This window comes from Brassica napus, chromosome C2, assembly GCF_020379485.1.
Source record: "Brassica napus cultivar Da-Ae chromosome C2, Da-Ae, whole genome shotgun sequence".
In the NCBI taxonomy this organism is placed as follows: Eukaryota; Viridiplantae; Streptophyta; class Magnoliopsida; order Brassicales; family Brassicaceae; genus Brassica; species Brassica napus.
Genome location: NC_063445.1, coordinates 44,970,211 through 44,993,094, shown reverse-complemented (window position 1 = coordinate 44,993,094; position 22,884 = coordinate 44,970,211). Strand labels below are relative to the sequence as shown.

The 22,884-nt window shown below is 34.4% G+C and overlaps 3 protein-coding genes across 3 annotated transcripts; 2 read left to right on the top strand and 1 right to left on the bottom strand.

Annotated features, from left to right (window-relative positions):
* Positions 1-3,468: 3,468 nt before the first annotated feature.
* On the bottom strand, positions 3,469-15,561 carry LOC106378443 (disease resistance protein RPS6-like). The gene is made up of 5 exons (XM_048747894.1): positions 8,458-15,561; positions 7,238-8,369; positions 6,846-7,151; positions 6,312-6,719; positions 3,469-5,900 (listed from the first exon to the last, which is right to left on the bottom strand). Exons 2-5 carry the CDS (start codon positions 8,351-8,353, stop codon positions 4,674-4,676), a joined length of 3,057 nt encoding a protein of 1,018 aa, XP_048603851.1. The 5' UTR covers positions 8,354-8,369; positions 8,458-15,561; the 3' UTR covers positions 3,469-4,673.
* LOC106378444 lies at positions 11,423-13,605 on the top strand. Its single transcript, XM_013818571.1, has 11 exons — positions 11,423-11,443; positions 11,516-11,624; positions 11,730-11,780; positions 11,868-11,964; positions 12,037-12,161; positions 12,246-12,330; positions 12,411-12,540; positions 12,643-12,824; positions 12,927-13,050; positions 13,152-13,352; positions 13,450-13,605. The coding sequence occupies exons 1-11, from the start codon at positions 11,423-11,425 to the stop codon at positions 13,603-13,605; spliced, it is 1,281 nt and encodes a 426-aa protein (XP_013674025.1).
* Positions 15,562-15,804: 243 nt separating the features above from the next.
* Positions 15,805-21,216, top strand: LOC106378445. The gene is made up of 7 exons (XM_048747893.1): positions 15,805-17,016; positions 17,098-17,713; positions 17,801-17,942; positions 17,991-18,456; positions 18,563-19,342; positions 19,379-19,639; positions 19,724-21,216. Exons 1-7 carry the CDS (start codon positions 16,137-16,139, stop codon positions 20,311-20,313), a joined length of 3,735 nt encoding a protein of 1,244 aa, XP_048603850.1. The 5' UTR covers positions 15,805-16,136; the 3' UTR covers positions 20,314-21,216.
* The last annotated feature ends 1,668 nt before the right edge of the window (positions 21,217-22,884 follow it).

The window sequence follows — 22,884 nt, the reverse complement described above, 5'->3', positions numbered from 1 at the left end:
AGCTTTATATTCGGGCGATGAGCCAAAGCTCACTCGGATTTTAGTGAAATATGGATCTTTGATTATTATATTCATTTGAGGAAAATGTTTTGAATATAATATGAGTTTTTTAATTGTTGAGATTTCTCTAATTCCTGAACATCATATTAATATTCGCTATTCTTCTATTCCAGCAATGTTAACTCTTCACAAACCATTTTCATTCCAATATGCCCTTGAGAAGGACAAATTGAATGAATCAAATTTCCTCCATTAGTTTCAAAACCCGAGAATTGTTCTCAAGCAGAAGTTTAAACCCTACTTGGAAGATCTGAAAAAAAAGAAAAAGACTTTTGAAACATCGTCTAGGGGCATTAATGTTATAGAAGTAAATGTTACTACTTCTGGCTCTACTTCTTGGGTATTAGATACCGGCTGTGGTGCTCATATTTGTAAGAATATGAATGGCCTAAGCAACTGTAGAATTTTGGAGAAAGTACAAGTGGACCTACGCTTGGGAAATGGAGCAAGGGTTGCTGCATTAGTTGTGGGAACATTTCACTTGTCTTTACCTTCAGGCTTGGTTTTAGAATTTAAGAATTGTTACTATGTACCTGCTATAAGTAGGAATATTACTTCCATTCCTTGTTTGAATTTGGAAGGATTTCAGTTTTCGATCAAAAACAAGTGTTGCTCTTTTGATCGTAATGATATCTTTTATGGTAGCTGTCCATTAGAGATTGGACTTTATATTCTAGACCAAAGCATGTATGTCTATAATATCAGTACCAAAAGATTCAAGTCTAACGACACGAATCAGACTTTTCTTTGGCATTTCTTTGGCATTGTCGTTTGGGCCACATAAATAAGAAACACATTCAAAAGCTTCATAGTGATGGACTTTTGAGCTCATTTGATTATGAATCATATGAAAAATGTGAATCTTATTTATTGGGTAAAATGGCTAAGGCTCCTTTTACTGGACACGGTGAAAGAGCCAAAGACTTATTGGAACTTATACATACTGATGTATGTGGACTAGTGAGTATAAATGTTAGAGGAAACTATCAGTACTTCATTACATTTACTGACGAATTCAGTAGATATGGTTATGTTCATCTAATGAAACATAAGTCTGAATCTTTTGAAAAGTTGACTCAAGCGTTTAATGATCATCTGAGAGAATGTGAAATTTTTTCACAACTCACTCCTCTAGGAACACCACAATTGAATGGTGTGTCCGAAAGGAGAAATCGAACTTTATTAGATATGGTTCGGTCTATGATGAGTCACACAGATCTTCCACCATCTTTTTGGAGATACGTTCTAGAAATGTCTGCGTTTACACTAAATAGATGTCCATCAAAATCAGTTGGGAAGACACCATATGAGATGTGGACTGGAAAGGTTCCAAATCTGTCTTTTATGAAAATTTGAGGTTCTAATGCTTATGTCAAACGTATGTTTACTGATAAGCTTGGACCTAAATCTGATGAATGCTACTTCATTGGTTGTCCTAAAGAAACCAAAAGTTATTACTTTTACTACCCCACCGAGAACAAAGTGTTTGTTGCTCATAGTGGTGTTTTTCTTGAGAGAGAATTTCTTTCTAAGAAGAACAGTGGGAGTAAAGTACAACTCGAAGAGGTTCGAGAAACACAGGAGATGGTTTCATCATCTTAGGAAGATGATCAATTAGATTTACGAAGAGTCGTAGAATCTACACATGTGGAACCTGAAGTGCGTAGGTCCGAAAGGACTCGTCACGAACCTGATAGATATGAGGTTTAGGTGGCGAATCATCATGATCTATTGATAATAGAAAGTGATGAACCTACGTCCTTTGAGGAAGCTGTGATGGGCCCTGACTCCAATATATTGCTTGAAGCAAGCATCTCAGAGTTGGAATCTTCGTTTTAATGAGGCAATCAAAGAGTTTGATTTCATTAGAAATAAAGAAGAACCTTGCGTTTACAAGAAGACTAGTGGGAGCGCAGTTTTCCTTGGTGTTGTATGTAGATGACATACTTTGAGGTTGTTTCTTAATGAAAGACATGGAAAAAGCTACATATATCCTTGGAATAAGAATCTATAAATATAGATTAAATACGACTATTGGATTATTTCAAGATACTTATATCGATAAGGTCTTACATAGATTCAAGATGCATGATTCCAAGAAACACTTTTTGCCAATGTCTCACGGCATAACTCTTAGCAAGACTCAGTGTCATTCGACACAGGATGAGCGAGAGCGCATGAGTAAAATCCCATATGCTTCTGCTAAAGGATCTATCATGTATGCCAATTTTTTTTAAATGACAAAGGTGATTTTCGATCACGAGTTGGTTTCATCTTTTGCCTTAATGGAGAGTGGTGGGTTGGAAGAGTTCCAAGCAAAGCACCATAGTATAGTCTCAATGGATGCAGATGTTGTTGATCCATTGACCAAGCCTCTTCCATGGCTTAAGTATGAGAGTCATACTGCAGCCATGGGTACTAAGTATCTTAAGATATGATATTGGTTTTAGTGGGAGGCTTTATGTTTATGATATGATGTTCATTTTGACATACATTTGATTATGTATTCAAAATAATGAAATTGTTTCAGATTTATTTGATTATTGGATAATTAAATAAAAGTCCCAAAATAATTTATATCATTCTTATAGGTCATCAAGTAAGTGACTTGATCATGGAACCCTATTAGTGAAAATGGCATAAATTATTGAGGTCCAAGGTTGTTAACATGGGACATTAATAACCAAGAATGACTAGTATGTGAGGTGATTGATGACTAAGTTTCATAGAGTCATTCAATATGTGGTATTGAAGTCAATCACATGGATATGTGTTAGGGAACACATGATCGGACTGACCCGCTAATGAGAACTCTACAAGATTGTTATATGAGTGTCATAAGAGTTTCTCATTACGACTATAGAGTATAGTCCTTAGACCTGAGTTCGTCATGATTCTCTACTTGTGGATTAGTTCACTTTGACCTTGTCAAACGTCAACCGTAACTGGTGATTATAAAGGCATTGATTAGGTGTTCTATGAATTTTGTAAGGAATAGGGATGGAACAAGATGGGATTTGTCCCTCCCATATAACGGGAGACAAATATCTCTAGGCCTATCGAAGATTTGATATTAAGAAATGCATAGCCTTTCTCAAACGAGGTGAATGTCAGTCGTTTGTTTGATCAGTATAAATCAGAGTTCGATAAACATGATCTAGCTTAATAAGGATGACACTAGTTCTTGTCTTATGCTGAGATCGAGATATAGAGACAAAGGGATTATGAAAATAGATGATTCTAGTACAAGTGAGAGATTGTTGGGAATGTCTTAAAATCATTTATTAGAATTTATTACTAATATTATATGATCATATAGGGCCACACACCTAAACGAATTGGATTATAAATATTTTAGGGTTTATATTTATGTTATATATATGATATATAATTTACATATAATAAATACATATGCGATATGTAAGGTAACTTATATATGCGTATGCAATAGTGATTGCACGTCGGCTAACTAATACAAATGGGCTTAGTCCATAATTCTAATGTGATTATAATTAGGTTTCATGCACGTTATATAAGGTCATACCGTTGACGTTTTGTGTGATATACAAAAACACACAAAAATAAATGTGACGGCTAAAACCCTAAAGAGACAAAAAGAGTTTGTCAAGGCTTTGAGATTTGATCTCAACTGTACTAGCATTCCGTATCGATCCAGTTCGTGTGCATGTGGATACCGGTAGAGGCACAACGTTTGGAGTGCTCTAAATCTCGACTTTGTTTGTTTGTCTTTCCGCTGTAAAATTTTCAGGTATATTTAAGACCCTAAGATCTAAGTTTATTTCAGTATTGACATGAGATTCTAGGCAAATTGAATTCATAGGTTGATTTATAAATTGTTATAAACCGGTATAAATTCCAACAGGTTCATGTTTCTAGCTCAGTTCGATCGTGTTCTTCCTTTTTTCTCCAAATTCATTTCCAAATGCGTTTTTCAGTAAGCTAACCTGTAACCTGTAATAGGTATAGAAGAACGACAAAAAGAGCTGAAAAGACCAAAATACCTTAAAAATCCAATCATTCTTTGTCAAAAACCGAGTTTAAAACTGATAAAAACACAAAACATCAACTATGTAAAGACAGAGTTTGATTCTTCACAAAGAGAGCATGTTTGTCAACGTGGAGCTAACAACCAACTGACGCAAAATTGCTGAATTTGAAAGTGCGTGTACTGTTTTATCGCTGCCAGAGACACCAAGATCAACTTTTTGAAGAGTCAAGTTGGCAGCTCACAGACCATATTGCATAAATGAAAGTTAACGCGGAAGAACTGGATTTTAATCCACTTTCAAAACAATACATTTCTTAGCTTATTGTTCTGAAAAACTAAAATGTCTGAAAGAAGCAACGGTAATCGTTGTTAATAGATTCATAACTTGAAGAAATTTCTTCGTAGAAGTTTATAGAGGATATATTGATGATGGTACCTCACGGTGTGCAAGTTAAAGGGTTCTTGAGCTGCCCTAAAGACTAATATCATGCAATACCTTTTTTCATTTTTTTCTGAATAAATTAAACTTTGATTTTTAACCCCATATATGTATGAAAAACGTTACAGTGGCCAATAGATACTAACAAGAAGATGGTACATGCAGTCATTGGCGTTTTAAACCACATCCTATTAGTCTGAGCCCTGTACTAACAAGACTAAACTCTATCTCAACTTGTTCGCAATTCGATTCACCACTGTCTTGGTTTTGACGGAAAGGACAGTCAAATATAATCAGATGATCATACTCTTGAGGTAAGGAGAAATCTATTGACTCTGTTGACCCAGAGTAGTTCCCGTGGCTGTCTTTAAACCGGCAATTTACCTCAATGTCAATAAAGCAAAGATGATGGTCGGCGGTTTCTGTTCCTTCAGTAACCGCATCGACATCAGAAACCACGACACAAGCCTTGAAGTTGAAGACTGGTTGTTGAGAAAGAGAAGAATGATGTAGAGGGATGTTAAAGATGCTCCCAGCAGATCTGTGCGTAAAGTAAGGGGGCACTTCAACACCTGGTAAGATCAGATACTTGGAAGCTGATTGTTGAATGAAGTTTTCTTGATTCAAATTTATGCAGTTGGTGAAACTTATCAATGACAACTTAGTGCAAGTATTACTGGTGTCTTCTGCTTCCTCCAGTGGAAAGTCTAGAAAGCTAACTTCAGACAATTGCTCGCAGTCCGAGAAGAAAATCTCGCCAAGATTTTCAAGTTTGAAGATGTTTGGTGAGATGCATCTTAGCTGTCTGCATTCCCACATTTCCAGGGCTTCAAGGCTAGAAAAGTTATTTATCCATGGAGGGACTTCTTCAATCGCTGTTTGGTTAAGATAAAGATTGGAGATATTGCTTGAGATATCTGGAAAACTTTTCAGCCGTGGACATCCACTGAGATTGAGACGATAGAGAGATTTTAGGTTGATGCCAGTTGGAAGAGTCGCTAGATTTTTGCATTTCCACATTTCCAAGGATTCAAGTTTGGAGAAGTTTTCGATCCATCGAGGAACTTCTTCTATCGCCGTTTGGTTTAGATAGAGGGTGGAGATGTTATCTGAGATATCAGGGAAACTCTTCAACTGCGAGCATTCATTGAGGTTGAGGCGGTAGAGAGATTTCAAGTTGATGCCAGTTGGTAGAGTCTCTAGACTTGAGCATCCTGTCATTTCCAAGGTGGTTAGTTTATTAAGATTCTGAATGAATGAACAAGTTAGCTCCACCAAACTAGAGCAACCATTGAGATTTAGTGTCTCTAGACTTGTTGCCAGTGAAAGATCTGGGATTTCTTTCAGGTTTTGTGATCCGGACAACACTATCTTTGTGAGGCTTGTAAGAGGCTGAATAAACAAAATAATAATAATTAAGACAACAGAAAAGATAGTAATAAAGATCTGGAATTAAGTCTTAACAAATAATTCCTCCGTATCACAAATGTAAATTTTTCATTTGTTAAAACGGTAAATATTTAATAAAATTAATTGGTTCCCTCAAAATAACTATTTATAATTATTAAATACTAAAACAATTTATAGAAACACACAAAAGGCTATTTTTGAAATAAAATTTCCAAAATATTTATCTTTGTGAAGCCGAGATAATAGCTTATATGTTGGTGAGTTTATACTGTTTATATATAAGCTTTTTAGTCTTTTATAGATATAACCTTGAATTATTGATAAAAAAAATATAACCTTGAACATATTTTGATACATTGACCCAAAAAAAAAGTTTCAATAAGTATGTCATACCTGAACTCCCTCCCATAACCTTTGACTCATGCTGTGCTCCATGCGAAGTTCAACAAGATTCTCAAGACGCAATTTAGAAGGGAAAATTTCAAAAGCTGTCTTGTTTGCAATGATGGATTCTATTTTACTCGAAATATCAGGGAAAACCTTCAACTGTGAGCAACCATTGAGAACGAGGCGAACTAGAGATTTCAGGTTGGCTCCATTTGGAAGTGTCTCCAGATTTGTGCATCCAGACATGTTCAAATCCGTCAGTTTATTGAGACTTTGAATAGAAGAGGGAAGCTCCACCAAGCTTGAACAACCATGAAGATTCAATGTCTCAAGATTGGTCGCCGTTGAAAGATCTGGAATCTTTTTCAGGCTTTTAGATCCTGACAAATCCATATCCTTCAGGTATGTAAGCTCCTGCACCAAAATAGACTAAGAAATAAACTGGACCATACAAGTAATAATATCATACTTATTCCATGTCAATGTATTGGAATGCTATAATTCTAATCAACCACATTCTAATAATTAATGGACACTAACCTCAACTTCTTTCCATAGCTTTTTAAGCTTGCTGTTAGGCATACTGAGTTCAACCAAATATTCAGGACAAAAATTAGAAGGCATGCATTCCATAGGATATCCTGGCCAACTTAGTAACTTGAGTTCATCCGGAAAATCATTGAGTGTTTTGGGTGTTTGCCATCTAACTTCTTTCTTCGGTTGCAATGACCTTTTATAGAATTTTAGAAAACGGAGATTACTCATCCTTTTAAAAGCCTTCTCATGTATCTTCACCTTATCAATTTCATCTAAGTCCATTGATATACCTATAAGCTTTTCAGTACCCTGAAAAATACAAGAATAATTCTCTTTAAGAAAGGCAAAAAATTAATCTCATTCACACTAGGCAGAGGTAGAAAGACAAAACTTACGGTACGATCTTTAAGAACATTGCAAACATCCTTTGAATCCATTAGAAATTCTCGTTCTCCAGGCTTGTCAGATTGTCCACGAACAATTTCTTTACCCATTTCTTGTACTAAACAGTGCATCTCCACGATGTTCGTATTATTCCAAAATGGTACCACACGTATGAGGGACTTATCAACTAAAACTTCAAGACCCATGTCAACATTCAACTCACTATCTGCAAGCATCAACTTGATGTAACTGACTTCATCACCGTTAAAAAGACACGCGAGGTGACGAAACAATGCTTTATATTCTTTTCTTTCTAATGATTTGTAGCTGAAGCTTAGTGCTTCGTCAATTCTTCCGTCTAGACCTTTCCGAAGAGCTGGCAACATATTTACCCAATGAGTTTTGTCCCTTTCCCTCAAGGCCGAACCTATAATGTTAAGTCCCAAAGGAAGACCACCTAGACGCATTGCAACTTCAGACGCAACCTCCATGAACCCATCAGGCGGAGAATCTTGTCTGAAAGCAGATCGACATAACATCTGAAGCGCTATTTCTTTAGATGGGGTTTCAACCTTGTAAACACATGTAATCCGATGGGCCCTTAGTATCTGCATATCTTTTGTAATTGCAATTATCCTACTCCCAGGACCAAAACATTCGTCTCCACCAGCCAACGCATCTAACACCACCGGATCATCCAAATCATCGATAAATATAAGAACTTTTTGGCGCTTTAGCTTCTCTCTCACGGCATTTAAGGTATCTACTTTTACCCCTTCCTTATCTAATATCTTAGAAAGGAAGTTTTCTTGCAAGTGCAGCTTCATGTTAATATCATCTGAGTTACCTTTGCGATAACATTCCTTACTCTTGGATATGAAACGCATGTCTATGAAAACTTTACCATGGAAGTGACGAGAGAGTCGAGATTCTAGTGCTCTTGCAATAATACTCTTGCCAATTCCGGAAGGACCCCATATCCCAATCATCTTCACTTCCTTGGATTCCAAGCACAAAAGTGAACTCATCTTTTCCATATGATCTTCGATCCCGACAAAGTCCTCGAAATCCTTAGACGGATTTAAATTCAATTTACCCAAAACATCATTGGCTATTACTTCAATCATTGTTGCTTCGTTTTCCCTAACAATATGAAAAATATCAATACATAAACAAGTATGAATAGTAAAATGTCAAGTATGAACCAAAAAAAAGAAAGATAAAGTCTTACCAGTTTTGAGAATGATATCCGACAAGATTTGCAACATCGGTCAAAGCTTTCTTCCATAGTTGTATCTCGTCCTCTGTTTTTCTCAGGCATGTCTTCTTAAAGACCTCTCCAAACTCTTTAGTCTGATGTCTGACATGACAAGGATCAACCTCGTAGAAAACGGGTATAACTATTTGACTTAACTCTTCTTGGCATTTCACTATCTCCAGCAACTCGTTAAGGCACCAGCTAGAAGAAGCGTATTATTGGGAGAAGATGACGATCGCAATCCTTGATTTTTTAATGGCTTGCTTAAGGACGGGATCAAGTGATTCACTTGTCTCGATCTTCTTGTCTTTGAAAGCACTGATGAGTTTTCGATCCAACTCCTTGAGAAAATGGCTGAGGAATGACTTACGGACATCTTTTCCTCTGAAGCTCGGGAAGACGTCGTATACCCAATCACAAGACGATGAAGAAGAAGACATGAAGAGAAACAAAACAAATAACCTGAGAAAGATTGCAATGATCTAATCTAAATAATAATGCAGAACTTTTTTGGTGAAACTGATCACTCCTCTCGTATGCTTTGTCTGAAAGTTCGTTAGTCAACAAGATTGAAAGTTGATATAAAAGTTCTTTTCTTTTATTTTCTGAAAGTGAGTATACTTCATACGATGAATCTAAGATGTCAGGAAACAAAGACAACCAAGAGAGATGCAGGGAAAGGGACAACGCGTCTGTATTTTTCTTTCTCATTAATCAATTAAGTTTTCTTAAATCCTTTATTAAAACTTAAACCATAGTATAACTATTTAACAGAGTTATTAAATTATTAATTTGCAAGATAATGGAGTACATGTCTACAACAGTAGGCTATGGCATCCCATGTAACATAGTTTTAAATAAAACTTTTCTGCTGACAAAAAAATAAATTAAAAAATTTCGCAATAACTTCAAGTTGAAATAGATAAATTTACAATTAGCATATATATGTATGATCTTGATTGTTAAATAGAAACAATTATATATTTAAATGTATTGCCTAACTAATAAAATTGTTAAATAGAAAAACGGAGGACGAGTTACACCTATGGCGGAAGCTTAATTAATAGAAACGTATATGCCTGATTAATAAAATTAATAGAAACTATTATATATTTGAAGTTTTCTTAAAATTTATCAGATATGTAGTGTAAATAATTTTTGAAATAAAGTTCATGCGCTTAAAAGATATGTACTTTTCTAAAAAAATAAATGTTTTGTATTTATGTATATTAAAACATATGAAAATCTGATAATGAATCATTTCAACAATTTTAAATCAGTAGTAATTTAGTAAATACAATTAAATTTTAAAAAACTATAATTTATTATTATTAATTTATGTAGAATATATTGAAAATGTAAAATACATATTTTTTATAAACAAATGACTTTGCAAAACATTTATTTTTCGGAAAATATATTAAACTTTTTGGTTTCTGACAATTGGAAATGGTCATTATAATGCGTTAGTAACTTTTGACGAATTACTATTGCTAGAAAGAAATATCATTGAGCAATCATAGGAAACTGTTCATGTACTATATTTATATGGCGACAATTTTATACTGTTGGCCACATGTCATCGTTAAGCCCAGTTCCAATAGATTAATGGATAATAATATATAGGACATGTACCAGTCTTGAAATAAATAAACCGTCATGTGGAAGCCATTTATGCAGTTTATCTATCTTATAATCTATTAAAACAGGAGTACAAAATTAAGTTAACCCTGAGTTTTCAATGTTAATTACTTTCGAATGCCACTGAAACTATTATTACTCTTTCCTTAAAATTAGCTTGTCTTTATCGATTATTTAATGCTATACTATACACTACAAAAACGGAAACAATGACTTAAAGTATTGAACATGATGGAATGTTAGGTTATAAATCGGATGACTTCAAATTAAATCATCAATTCAATTTTTCTTTCGTATCGTATAATTATATAGCATCTAACATTCCTCCAAAACACTAATTAACATTAACATCATGTTACTGGTACCGTAAACTATACTAATGTATCGTATAATTGTTTTTGGTATTTACGTTAATATTAGATGGTGTAGTTTTTTTTTTCCAAATGAGTTCTTCCTTCCTTAACATCCGGAAGTCTCTACAACACGTTCAAAATTTGAAAACATAATTGAAATATATTGCATATAATTAGTTACCAAAAAAAATGGAAAGCGATTCTGATTTAACCAAAAAGATATCAATACTATATTCATGTTACCATCGAAATATATTGCATATAATTAGTTACCAGAATCATTCCTCCCCTAACCTTGCGCATCAATCAACATTTATTTTGAACATTAAATAATTAAAGTTATCAATTATTGGTAACAAGAATATCTAACATAACAAAGATAATTGATTTCTATCAAACGATTAGCTATATTCTTGGTAACAAAAAATATTTTATATTTTTGGAAAGCGATTCTGATTTAACCAAAAAGAAATCAATACTATATTCATGTTACCATCGAAATATATTGCATATAATTAGTAACCAGAATCATTCATCCCCTAACCTTGCGCATCAATCAACATTGATTATAATTAAAAGTTATCAATTATTGGTAACAAGAATATCTAACATAACAAAGATAATTGATTTCTATCAAACGATTACCTATATTCTTGGTAACAAAAAATATTTTATATGCAGAGCATATTCGGTTTACTTGCAAAGTGGGCAAAGTGGGCGTTGTGTAGTTTTAGAATTCATAGGGTTCCATATCTCCATTATATATAGTTTCCCTCACACCAATAGTCACCACAACATTTCATCGTTTGAAAACAATCATGTCACTAAACAAAAGTTTCTCTTTGCTTTCCAGTGTCAAACCTTGGAAGTCGGCATGGCGTGTGCGAGTGAAACTGATACATTCGTGGAAACAAACCACCCCCTATGCCCAAGAAACATTTGAAATGGTCTTAGCTGATGAAGCAGTAAGTCATTCATACACAAAATTACCCATCTGTCAATACTACTACTTTCTAATACTATTTCGTGAATTTCAGGGTGGTAAAATTCATGCATCCTGCAATAAAGCTCACATGTTTCGTACTCAACGTAACCTTCCAATTGGAGAGTGGCGTGTTGTTGAGAATTTTAAGGTTTCCAAAGCAGGTGGGAAATATCGACCAACATGACATGACTATAAGATCAATATTACCAATGAAACCGTTTTTACTGGATCTGACTACCATGATGATAGGAGTTTCTTATCTCTAGCTAATTTCGATGAGCTTTCGAAAGGAAAGCTTGATACAAAACTCCTTATTGGTAATTTATTCAGTTTCTATTTTTCAATAATTGAAATGTGTTAACGTTTTCTATCCTATCTAACCATTATATTTTTGTATGATTCAGATATACTTGGTCAACCTTATGACGTGACTGAAGTTAGGATCGTTCAAGTGAAGAATGAGGAGAGAAAGATGATTCAGTTTCGTATGAGAGATACATGGTATTTTTTTCTTAATCGAAACTGGTTGTTGATGTATTTGGGATTTAATAATCCGAATGTCGTTTTCAACAGTGGTAACGAAGTTGCATGTTGTCTTTGGGGTTCATATGCGGAAAAAATTGAACAATATGCACAAGAATCAGATATCGAGAACAATGTTTTTTTGTTAAGATTTGCAAAAATCACTGAGTTTCGAGGTATATATTTAATCTACTATATGTTTATATTGTTTTTTCGTCCGTATTTGTCTAACATTGGTATTGAAATTTTCAATATTGTAGGCGACATACAGGTCACGAATGCATTTGATGCTACCGTACTTGATCTCAACCCAACAGTTCCTGAGGCTGATGTTTTCAAAGACAAGTAATACTTTTTTTTTATTATCCTATCTTTTATTGATTATCCTATTTGATTGACTTTTTTAAAATTTTCTTTATTTACAGAATGAAGGATGATCTTCGGCCTCTGTCTCTTAATGGAAATAAAGAAGAGAAAAGAGAAATCGTAAGCGTGAGAGACGATTGGGATGACATTGGGATTAACATGATCTGTGAATTGTCGCAAATCACTGAGGTGACTTATTCTAAGTTCATTTTTGTATCTATGATATTTCCTATGTCAGTTAGTCATGTTTTCTTATTCATACACTTAAGTTATTATTGTATCCCTATCTAGGTGGAGAAGACAAAGATCATATGTTCAATTAAGACGGTTGACACAGACTGGAGATGGTACTATATTGGATGTAAGAGGTGTAGCCATAGTGTTACTATGATCACTGGAAAGGGTAACACAACTGACAAGCCTTTATTCCGTTGCCGAGATTGTCGTGCCACCGTTTCTAATGTTGAGCCAAAGTAAGTTTGTTTAAAAACATTCACTTTCTGTCCAAAATAAGTTGTTTTTTCTAATCATTACAATTAGTAATGGAAGGTACATTTTTAAATATTATATTTCAGATTCAAGCTCCATTTGATTGTTGAAGATGACACTGGAACGTGTAAAATTATGTTGCTAGATTCTGTGGCTAAAACCATTATTGGTGACGAGGCTAAAAATCTATGGGATGGTTCATATGAAGAGGTGAGTTACCCAATCTTTTATAGTTTATAGCGTTCTATGTAAAATATTACTGATCCCATATGGCTCTAAATATATACTAATTACTAATTTATATTTTTCAGATTGAAGATCCAAAGATTTTACCTCTACCTATTCAAGCTTTAGTGGGAAAATCTTTCTGTTTTGGAGTTGCTTGCTCAGATGGAACAGACATATATAAAGTTTCAGAGGTCTGGTCAGGTGATTTCATTCAGAAAGTTGAGTCTAACTCGGAACCAGTATCCCAGATTGAAGGGGTGTCTTCAAGTTTGTCATCCGGAGGGGTAATTTTAATTGTTTTATTGTTCATATTCCTTGGTTTATATCCCAACTTTGAAGAACTTATTATAATATTAGCAATTTTAATACTTTTTTAAATAGATGTTGGCAATCAAAGGAAACACTCAAGAATCTTCTGAATGTGCTACTCCAATATCTAAAAGAAAAGAAGTTGATACTAATCTACCAGAGCTCACTTCAACTTCAAAAAAGATATGCCCAGCTCCAATCAAGCTCGAGAAGACTAAGACCGATTAGGGGGGGGCGTTGTTTAAAATTGTTTCACCATTTCCTTGCTTTATTTTCTATTTTCAGTGCTTTAGTTTTTAATAGATTAGATTATTGGTTTTTCAGTTCTACTCTATTTGTTTTGTTTTTTCCTTTGGTTTTCGGTTATTGAAGTATTTTGTTCTATTGGTTTTGATGCTTTGAATAATCAATAAGACAACTTCTCATAATTAGTGTTTCTAAAGGTTTATCTAAAAATTATTCCATATATATATCCAACCAAAACAACTTAGCACACACGTAGGAGAACTAATTCAACGGATCACTTGGACAAATAAAAAAGATCGTAAAGGGACGTAACCTGATACTTGATGACAGAAGAGACTACTTAATTGCCATATTTCCATGACCTTCTTCACCGGAATACGAATATGGTGTGAACTGCCTACAAAACCACCATGATCAAATGTTTTAATATTTTAAAAGGAAAAAATAATTATATGGACGAATAATCTTACAAATAGTCTACATTATTATTTTACTATATGGATTGATCGGCTATTATACAAATGCTCTCATAAATACTAAAAAATTTTTACTTTCCAAGTTTAAAATATACTAAATATTACAATCGTCTATTATATAATTTATTTGCCATATCTGAATATCCACAATAACCATATCCTTTACTCTAGGCGATCACTAAAATCTATAATAAAAAATAGGATTTCATTTGCTGCTGCGCTTAGAGAACTCGTGTGGGGAAAAAGATTACTCGATATGAAAAGAAAACGAGGGGATGGTAATGGTGATCAAAGGGAAAACATGCTTCCAATTTCCCAAGTACCAAGGAATGCTAATGCCAGTCCAGAGTTAACAAGTTCTTCTGTTCCATTAAGATCGATATTTAGTAGGGTTTTTCATCAGATTGGTTCCTCACCACTTTCAAAATCATCTTCTCCACTGAATCAGCCACATCATGAGAGCAACAATATAGAGCAAACACCAACTTATAAACCAGTTCGGCTCTTTGGTAAAATAAAGATCACCAGTTCTACTTTATTATCCAATTATGTTGGTAAATTATCTGACTAATATGTTTAATTTTCATGTACGGCCAAAGGTGTGGATTTGATGTCCAAACAAACGTCATATACACCAATCAACATGAGTTGTTTGACATCTCATTATTGTAAGTACAAAGATTCAATATGACTACAAATGGGTTGACACAGCAAGTAGAGACATGTGAAACCATCTTATTAAAAAGTGTTCTTCTCCATTTTGTAGTTTCAAATTTGCCCAACTCAAGTCTAACCTCAGCACAAATCATTCATTCAAAGAGACAAAGGAATACATCACGTGCTGTTTTGAATGACATTACCAACATTTCACATTCTTTAGCTTATCCAAATGTCAGTTCATCTACTGGAATACATCACACTCCAAATCAAAAAAAAACAAGCTGCTGAAGATGATCTAAACGAAGGTAATAAAAATAAATCATGCCAGTGAAGATTCGTTTTATTTGAGTTTCATTAATTTAATTTGATTTGTGAATTTGTTTTATTTTAAATATATTGTAGGCAACATTGATGGAGAAGGTGAACTTGATTTTGACTACAGTTCTCAAGAAAGTACAGATTCAGAAAATGATGGATTAGATAACCAAATGATGGATATAGTTGCCCATGCTTCACCAGCAACAAATCCTTATCAACCAGAATCGTTTTCTATGTCTAGAATTTTGCAACAATGCAAGAAAGGTGTGTCAATGTCGAATAATGGACAGTCTAAGAGAAAAAAAGAGCCGAAGAGAAAGGAAGAAGGTACTTTCATTGACAATCTTGACCAACACACATGAGTAATTTTTCTTATTATAAAATAATTAAATATTGATTTTCACTGTTTGGGTTCTTTTTTGGACATATATAGGATATATTGATGAAGGTGATCCTACGTTCAAATGCTCTCACTGTGGTGCTATTATGTGGTTTGGAGAACGCCTTAACAAGCGCAGAAACGCTAAGAACCCTACATTTGCACTGTGTTGCTTGCAAGGACAAGTTCAATTACCATTACTGAAGGAACCACCAAAGGAATTGAAAAGGCTGATGGAAGGAGGTGATAAATTAAGCAAGCATTTCCAGAACAATATGAGAGCTTACAACATGGTGTTCTCATTTACTTCACTTGGAGGAAAAGTTGATAGATCAGTCCAAAAAGGTGTAGGACCTTCTATGTTTCAACTTCAGGGGGAAAACTATCATTTAATGGGGAGCTTACAACCTAATCAAGGGAAAGATGCCAAGTTTGGTCAACTATATATAGTTGACACTGAAAATGAAGTTGAAAATAGAGCAAAGTGTCTAAGGTAATTTAAAATCTAATAGTAACCTGCGTATACTTATATTTATAAAGATTGGGCAAATGTTAAAATTTTGTATTTATTCATCATTGATCTTCTAAGTAAACGTTTTTATATATATTGCAGCTCAGGAAAAGTGAATTTCAACGTGAAGAAGAAAGATAAGCTGAAGCCTGAAATTATCAGAATATTAATGAAGATGTTAGATGAGGTCAATCCTTATGTAAAGCAGTTTAGATCAGCAAAAGATCGTTTTCACACTGATCCAGATGATGCCTTCCATATGCGGATTGTTAGTGATCGGGCACAAGATGGAAGGACATATAATACCCCCACTGCATCTGAAGTTGCTGCACTCATTCCTGGTGATTTTAATCTAGATATGGACAACAGGGATATTGTTCTTCAGCAACAATCAGGCAAGCTGTTGAGGATAAACGAAATACATGCTTCATATCTAGCACTTCAATATCCTTTATTGTTTACTCATGGAGAAGACGGATTCAGATTGGGTATAAAGAAAGGTGTCACAGTAGCACGATCCAAAAAGCTAAAGAAGCCTAATATCAGTATGAGGCAGTTCTTTGCTTTCTGTCTACATGAGCGTGAAAATGAATCACATTGTCTCTTACATGCTAGACGGCTGTTTCAGCAATTTATTGTTGATGCCTACACAACTATAGAGTCTAACCGTCTACGCTATCTAAAATTCAACCAGGCTACTTTGCGGTCAGATAGTTATGATTCTATTAAGGAGTCTGAGAATTCTGGAAAGATTGATATGCAGGAGCAAGGCCAAGAATTCAGATTGCCAGCATCTTTCACTGGGAGTCCTAGATATATGAAGAACAATTACTTGGACGCTATGACCATTTGTAAACATTTTGGATTTCCAGATCTGTTCATCACTTTTACATGCAATCCTAAATGGCCTGAGATCACGAGGTTTTGTGAGAAAAGGAATTTAAAGGTGGAAGATAGGCCAGACATTGTTTGTAGAATATTCAAGATGAAACTTGATGCATTAATGGAAGACTTAACCAAAAATCACCTTCTTGGAAAGACTGTGGCATGTAAGTTTAACAGCTTTATTTAATTTGTTGGTTAAGATCGTAAATAGTTGATCTAATTCTTTAGTTGTGTTTTGGTTACAGCTATGTACACTATTGAATTTCAGAAACGTGGCCTACCGCATGCACATATCCTGTTATTCATGCACCCCACATGCAAGCTTCCTAATACAGACGATATTGACAAGATTATATCTGCAGAAATTCCAAATAAGGATGAAGAACCCGAACTTTATTCTGTCATTAAAGATATGATGATTCATGGACCATGTGGAGCTGCTAATAGGAATTCTCCATGTATGGAGAATGGAGTGTGCTCAAAGTCCTTTCCAAAATCATTTGCTGAGAAGACATCAGTAAATAAAGAAGGGTTTCCGATTTACAGAAGGAGAGAGCAATCAGATTGCTATGTTGAAAAGAATGGTGTTAGATGTGATAACCGATTTGTTATTCCTTACAACAAGAAACTTTCTCTTCGCTATCGAGCTCACATTAATGTGGAGTGGTGCAACCAAGCTGGTTCAATTAAGTATTTATTTAAGTACATCAACAAAGGACAAGATCGTGTCACAGTGGCTGTTGAACCTCCTGCTCATATCGTTGATAGTATGATGGCAAATGGTGAAGGAACTGCTCAAACAAGCACTGAAGGAAATGTAGAGAAAAAGAAGAATGAAATAAAGGATTTTTTCGATTGCAGGTATAAAATCATGTCTGCTTCACGCTTTATTGTAGATATTTGGTTTATGTTTCTAATCAGATCTTAACACTACTTTTTTTATTGTAGATATGTGTCTGCGTGTGAAGGGACATGGAGAATCTTCAAGTTTCCCATTTACTATCGGTCTGTTTCAGTGGAGAAGCTTATTTTCCATCTTCCCGGTAAACAAAATGTTATATTCAAGGGGAAAGATAAACTGAAAGCTGTCGTCAGTCGTAAACTCATTCAGAATACAATGTTCTTGGCATGGTTTGAGTTAAATAAAATAGATGATCTTGCAAAAACTCTAACATATGCTCAGATACCAAATTTCTTTACCTATGACAAGAAAAAGAAGAAGTGGAATAGGAGAAAAAGAGGTTTTAGCATAGGAAGGATTAACTATGCTCCCAGGATCCAGGAAAATGCCTATTTTCTGCGTGTGTTGCTTAACATTGTCAAAGGTCCTACAAGTTACGATGACATTAAAACATATGAGGGAGTTCTTTACCCTAGCTACAAGGAAGCATGTTCTGCTCGAGGACTATTAGACGATGATCAAGAGTACATAGATGATATCTTAAGGAGAAGTCACCACTCTTCAGCAAGTGAATTGCGACAGATTTTTGTTATAATGCTGATGAATAATAGTTTATCTGCGCCTGAAGTTGTCTGGGAACGTACATGGGAGCACCTTTCTGAAGATATTGAGTATAACCGAAGAAGATATTTCAATCGGCCAGGTTCGTTTAGATTATTTTTAAATCATATTTTAAAGCCAGCCTTCTTAAACATATGAATGAAATCATTAATTGATATGGCCACTACATTCATGTTTTTGAATTGCAGGATTACTGTTAAGTGATGAGGATAAAAAGAAGTATGTTCTACAAGAGATTGACAATCTGTTGAAGCGTAATGGTACATATCTTGGTAGATTTAAGTCTATGCCCAAGGTTCAGCGGACAAGTAGAGCTGATTCTAACGTGTTGATCCTAGACGAGCGCAACTATTCACGTGCAGAATTGTTAGAAACTCTTGAAAGGGATATTCAGAAGATGACAGATGAGCAAAAGAAGATATATGATGAGATTCTTACTGCTTTGAATGAAGATAAAGGTGGAATGTTTTTTGTCTATAGATTTGGTGGGACTGGAAAGACTTTTCTTTGGAAATTACTTTCAGCAGCTATTAGATGTCGAGGGGATATAGTTTTGAATTGTGCATCAAGTGGCATTGCGTCACTGTTGTTGCAAGGAGGTAGGACTGCACATTCAAGATTTGGGATTCCATTAAATCCAGATGAATTTTCTTCATGTACAATGACTCATGGATCTGATCAAGCTAATTTAGTTAGAGAGTCTTCACTCATTATATGGGATGAAGCACCAATGATGAACAAACATTGTTTTGAAGCTTTGGATAGAAGTTTGACTGACATTATTGGTAAGGATAGCAATAGTCCTTTTGGTGGGAAAGTTGTTGTATTTGGAGGTGATTTTAGACAGGTTCTTCCTGTTATAAATGGAGCAGGCAGAGCTGAAATTGTGTTGGCTGCACTGAATTCATCATATCTTTGGGAACACTGCAGAGTCCTACAACTCACAAAGAACATGCGATTGATCTCTGGTTCCTTGTCGTCAGAGGATGCACATGATCTTAAAGAGTTTTCTGAGTGGATATTAAGTGTTGGGGATGGGAAACTTAATGAACCAAACGATGGTGAAGCAGAGATAGAAATTCCTTCTGAATTTTTGATTATGGACTCAGATGAACCTATTGAAGCAATCAGCAAAGCTATGTATGGAGACATTCTTTCATTGCAAGAGAACAAAGATCCTAAGTTTTTTCAACAAAGAGCTATCCTATGTCCAACTAATGAAGACGTCAATATGATTAATCAGCACATGTTAGATAAACTTGAAGGTAAATTTCTAATCTTTGGTCTTTATATTTTTTCTGGTAATATATTACATAATAAAATAACATGACCTGTTTGGAAAATTCTAGGTGAAGAAAAGATCTATCTCAGTGCAGATAGTATTGATCCGTCTGATACGAGTTCAGTGAACAATGAAGCTTTGGGTGCTGATTTTCTTAATACTATTAAGGTTTCTGGTTTGCCAAACCATAGTCTGCGACTCAAGATAGGCTGTCCTGTTATGGTTCTGCGAAACATTGATCCGACTGCTGGGTTAATGAATGGAACAAGACTTCAGATCACAGAACTTATGGATTTTATGGTTGGAGCTAGGATAATAACTAGAGAAAAAGTTGGGAAAATTGTGTACATTCCTAGATTGCTGATAACACCATCAGACACAAGATTACCCTTTAAAATGCGCAGAAGACAATTGCCTTTGGCTGTGGCGTTTGCAATGACAATAAATAAAAGTCAAGGTCAATCACTTTCCGAAGTTGGTCTCTTTCTCCCAAGACCTGTGTTCTCACACGGACAGTTATACGTGGCAATTTCGAGGGTCACATCAAAGAAAGGATTGAAAATTCTGATAGTAGACAAAGAAGGAAAACCTCAAAAGAAAACTATGAATGTTGTTTTCAAAGAAGTTTTCAACAACCTTGAATCAAAAGGGGCGTGATAAGGTATGTAATTTTACTTTCATACTAAGGGTGTTTGTTCACAAACTCAATTTCTATATTTTTAGCGTGATTTTTAAAAATGCAGATTTTGATCTTGGTTTGTGAAGTCAGACATCAAAGCATCAGGAAGACCGTGGCTTTGAAAGAGATACTATTGAATATTTGATTGGATTTTTCTCTTTGTTTTTTTTTCATGTTCTACTGCTTCCTATTTACTAAACTCATATATGTACTATTAGGATGATTTTTATTTGGAAGAAGTTTAATTTACATAATCCATCTATCGTACTTTGACAAACAACTTAAACACTCAATCAAAATGACATTTAAAAATACCATACTTCAATCAACATTCATCAAACAATCTCCGGTTATAATCCTAACTACCATTTCTCAGTTCACAGCCTATAAATTAACTACTGGAAATGTACTAACCTGAAAACGAATTGGATCATGTTTTGTCTCTCTCCCATGTCCTTCACCTCCTGACAAAGCTCTGGCTCTATAAATGGCATCAGACACCTGTTCATAAATATATACATAGATAACTTATCTCACTATAATCTAGAAACTAAAGATCTAACTATACTATAAGACAATTAAAAAAATTTAACTTGTAGGATTATAGAAGACAAAGTTTTTATTAAGTTCATCAAAGATCTAAGCCTTACTAGCTTATGAAGCAAATCAGGCTGTTCTTCAAAAAGGTCATGCAAATGCTTTCGCATCTGATCCTGGAGTCTCACAGCATTCTTCCCCGCAACACTATATCATAGTTTTGGTGCGCCCCAGTGCATGTAATTCCTCGAATACAAGTGGTGATCTTCAACATGCTATTTTGCGGAAACAAAATAATGAATGTCAGTAGTCGAAAACAATAAAACGAGATAATCAGTAGTGAAAAACAATAAAATGAGTGAGATGTAACATAGAGAAACACATCCACTGATGTAATAAAATAGATTAGATATGAAAATATTGTTAACTATGCAACTCGCAGAGATCAATCTTACCCAGCAGGAAGAAGAAAAGCACATTCCAACATACAACCAATGATACAAGAACACCAGAGATGTCACTGCCCTCATGCTTAAGAAGGGATCCTGGAAGCCTTGAGAAGTTATTTAAGTTACATCCGGATTTTGCATATTTTTCATCCGAAGAAGAAGCCTCCTGACTGCATGATATCTTGTGGAATCTGCTACCAAATACCTCAGTTTCAAGGTCAGCACCATATAGAACCTATAGTAAAGAATCAACACGGTAGTCATGAGATAGAGACAATCATTATACAATAGTTTATTTTGCTCTGTAAAATGAAAAACAAAGATTAGTTAACAGTTCCTATTTTACAAGTTTAAAATATTGATAAGATTAAGCCAAGCAGGATACAAGTTTACAATATTGATAGAATTCAACCAAGCAGGATCATATTTTAATTGCTGCTGGTGTTCTTCATACTCTTTAAAATCATTCCAATATTTGGTTGTCCAAAATTTAAGATCAAGTTGTAGTTGTGCGAGGTTCAAGTCTTATGTGAGATTAGATTTACCTTAGAGGTGTCCTTAAAAAGTATCATGACTTTCTCCAAGAGATACTAAAGTCGATAGTCGACAACCATCTCCTGCTCATCGGCCTTAACAAGTAAACCGAGAGATCTTATGAGATGAAGTCATTGGTGGATCTAATAAGTTTGAAGATCTGATTGTTCCATGTCTGATATCTGTAAAACACTGTAAGATCCGCAAGTTCAATATATATATGTAAACAAAAAAGTTAATTAAGTACTCGATTAGGGCTACAGTTGATAACCTTCAATTAGCTTTTCTGCTGTCTCGATATCTTTCTTTATAAGAATTACTTTGAGGGTGATGATCGGAATTGTTTTTGTTTCTCTGGTTATATTTCTCTGGTACACAATCTTTGAATTTGTTTTTGTTTCTATTGAGGAAGATAGAGAGATCGAAGAAGATAGAGAGAGAATAGAGAACACCGACAGTTTGTTTCTCTGGAAGTTCCCAACAATTTTTTTTTTCGTTTCCCGGAAAAAAAACTGTTACAGATGGGCTTTTAAAATTTTCGGGCTTTTTTAAATCAAATGGACACAATTAGTTATCTATTTAACCCAAACTTAAGCCTTTAATTAAATTGTAACTATGATTGATCATAAATTTATTTTTTCTTAGACTACTCTTAATAAAAAATTTAATATGTTATATTTCCATAACCTTAGAATAAATATATCTCAATAAAAAATTATACCTTAATTTTCCTTTTCATATATCATACTAACTCATAATTATTTATTTCATTATATTTTAAATTGGCAAAATTGTTTTTTATATTTCTTATGTTAATGCATCATTATCATCATTTTTATTTTTCACTATCTCGATTTCATATTAAATATGTTGATAAAATTTAATTACTAACACGGATACAATTACTATTCAATGTAATACATACTACCTAATACAAATAAATCATGAATATAAACAAAACAAATTTGAAACAAAAATAAACACCCGCCCGGTCGGGCGGGTCATGATCTAGTAGTAATTAAATGATTC

Coding starts and splice junctions, on each gene's coding strand:
- LOC106378445 (XM_048747893.1), top strand. CDS start 16,137: ATGAAGATGTTAGATGAGGTCAATCCTTATGTAAAGCAGTTTAGATCA. Junction 19,343..19,378: donor GAACATGCGATTGATCTCTG/GTTCCTTGTCGT, acceptor ATGATCTTAAAG/AGTTTTCTGAGTGGATATTA. Junction 19,640..19,723: donor CATGTTAGATAAACTTGAAG/GTAAATTTCTAA, acceptor GGAAAATTCTAG/GTGAAGAAAAGATCTATCTC.
- LOC106378443 (XM_048747894.1), bottom strand. CDS start 8,353: ATGATTGAAGTAATAGCCAATGATGTTTTGGGTAAATTGAATTTAAAT. Junction 6,720..6,845: donor AGCTATGGAAAGAAGTTGAG/GTTAGTGTCCAT, acceptor ATTTTGGTGCAG/GAGCTTACATACCTGAAGGA. Junction 5,901..6,311: donor GGTTATGGGAGGGAGTTCAG/GTATGACATACT, acceptor TTGTTTATTCAG/CCTCTTACAAGCCTCACAAA.
- LOC106378444 (XM_013818571.1), top strand. CDS start 11,423: ATGGTCTTAGCTGATGAAGCA. Junction 11,444..11,515: donor TGGTCTTAGCTGATGAAGCA/GTAAGTCATTCA, acceptor CGTGAATTTCAG/GGTGGTAAAATTCATGCATC. Junction 12,331..12,410: donor GCTGATGTTTTCAAAGACAA/GTAATACTTTTT, acceptor CTTTATTTACAG/AATGAAGGATGATCTTCGGC.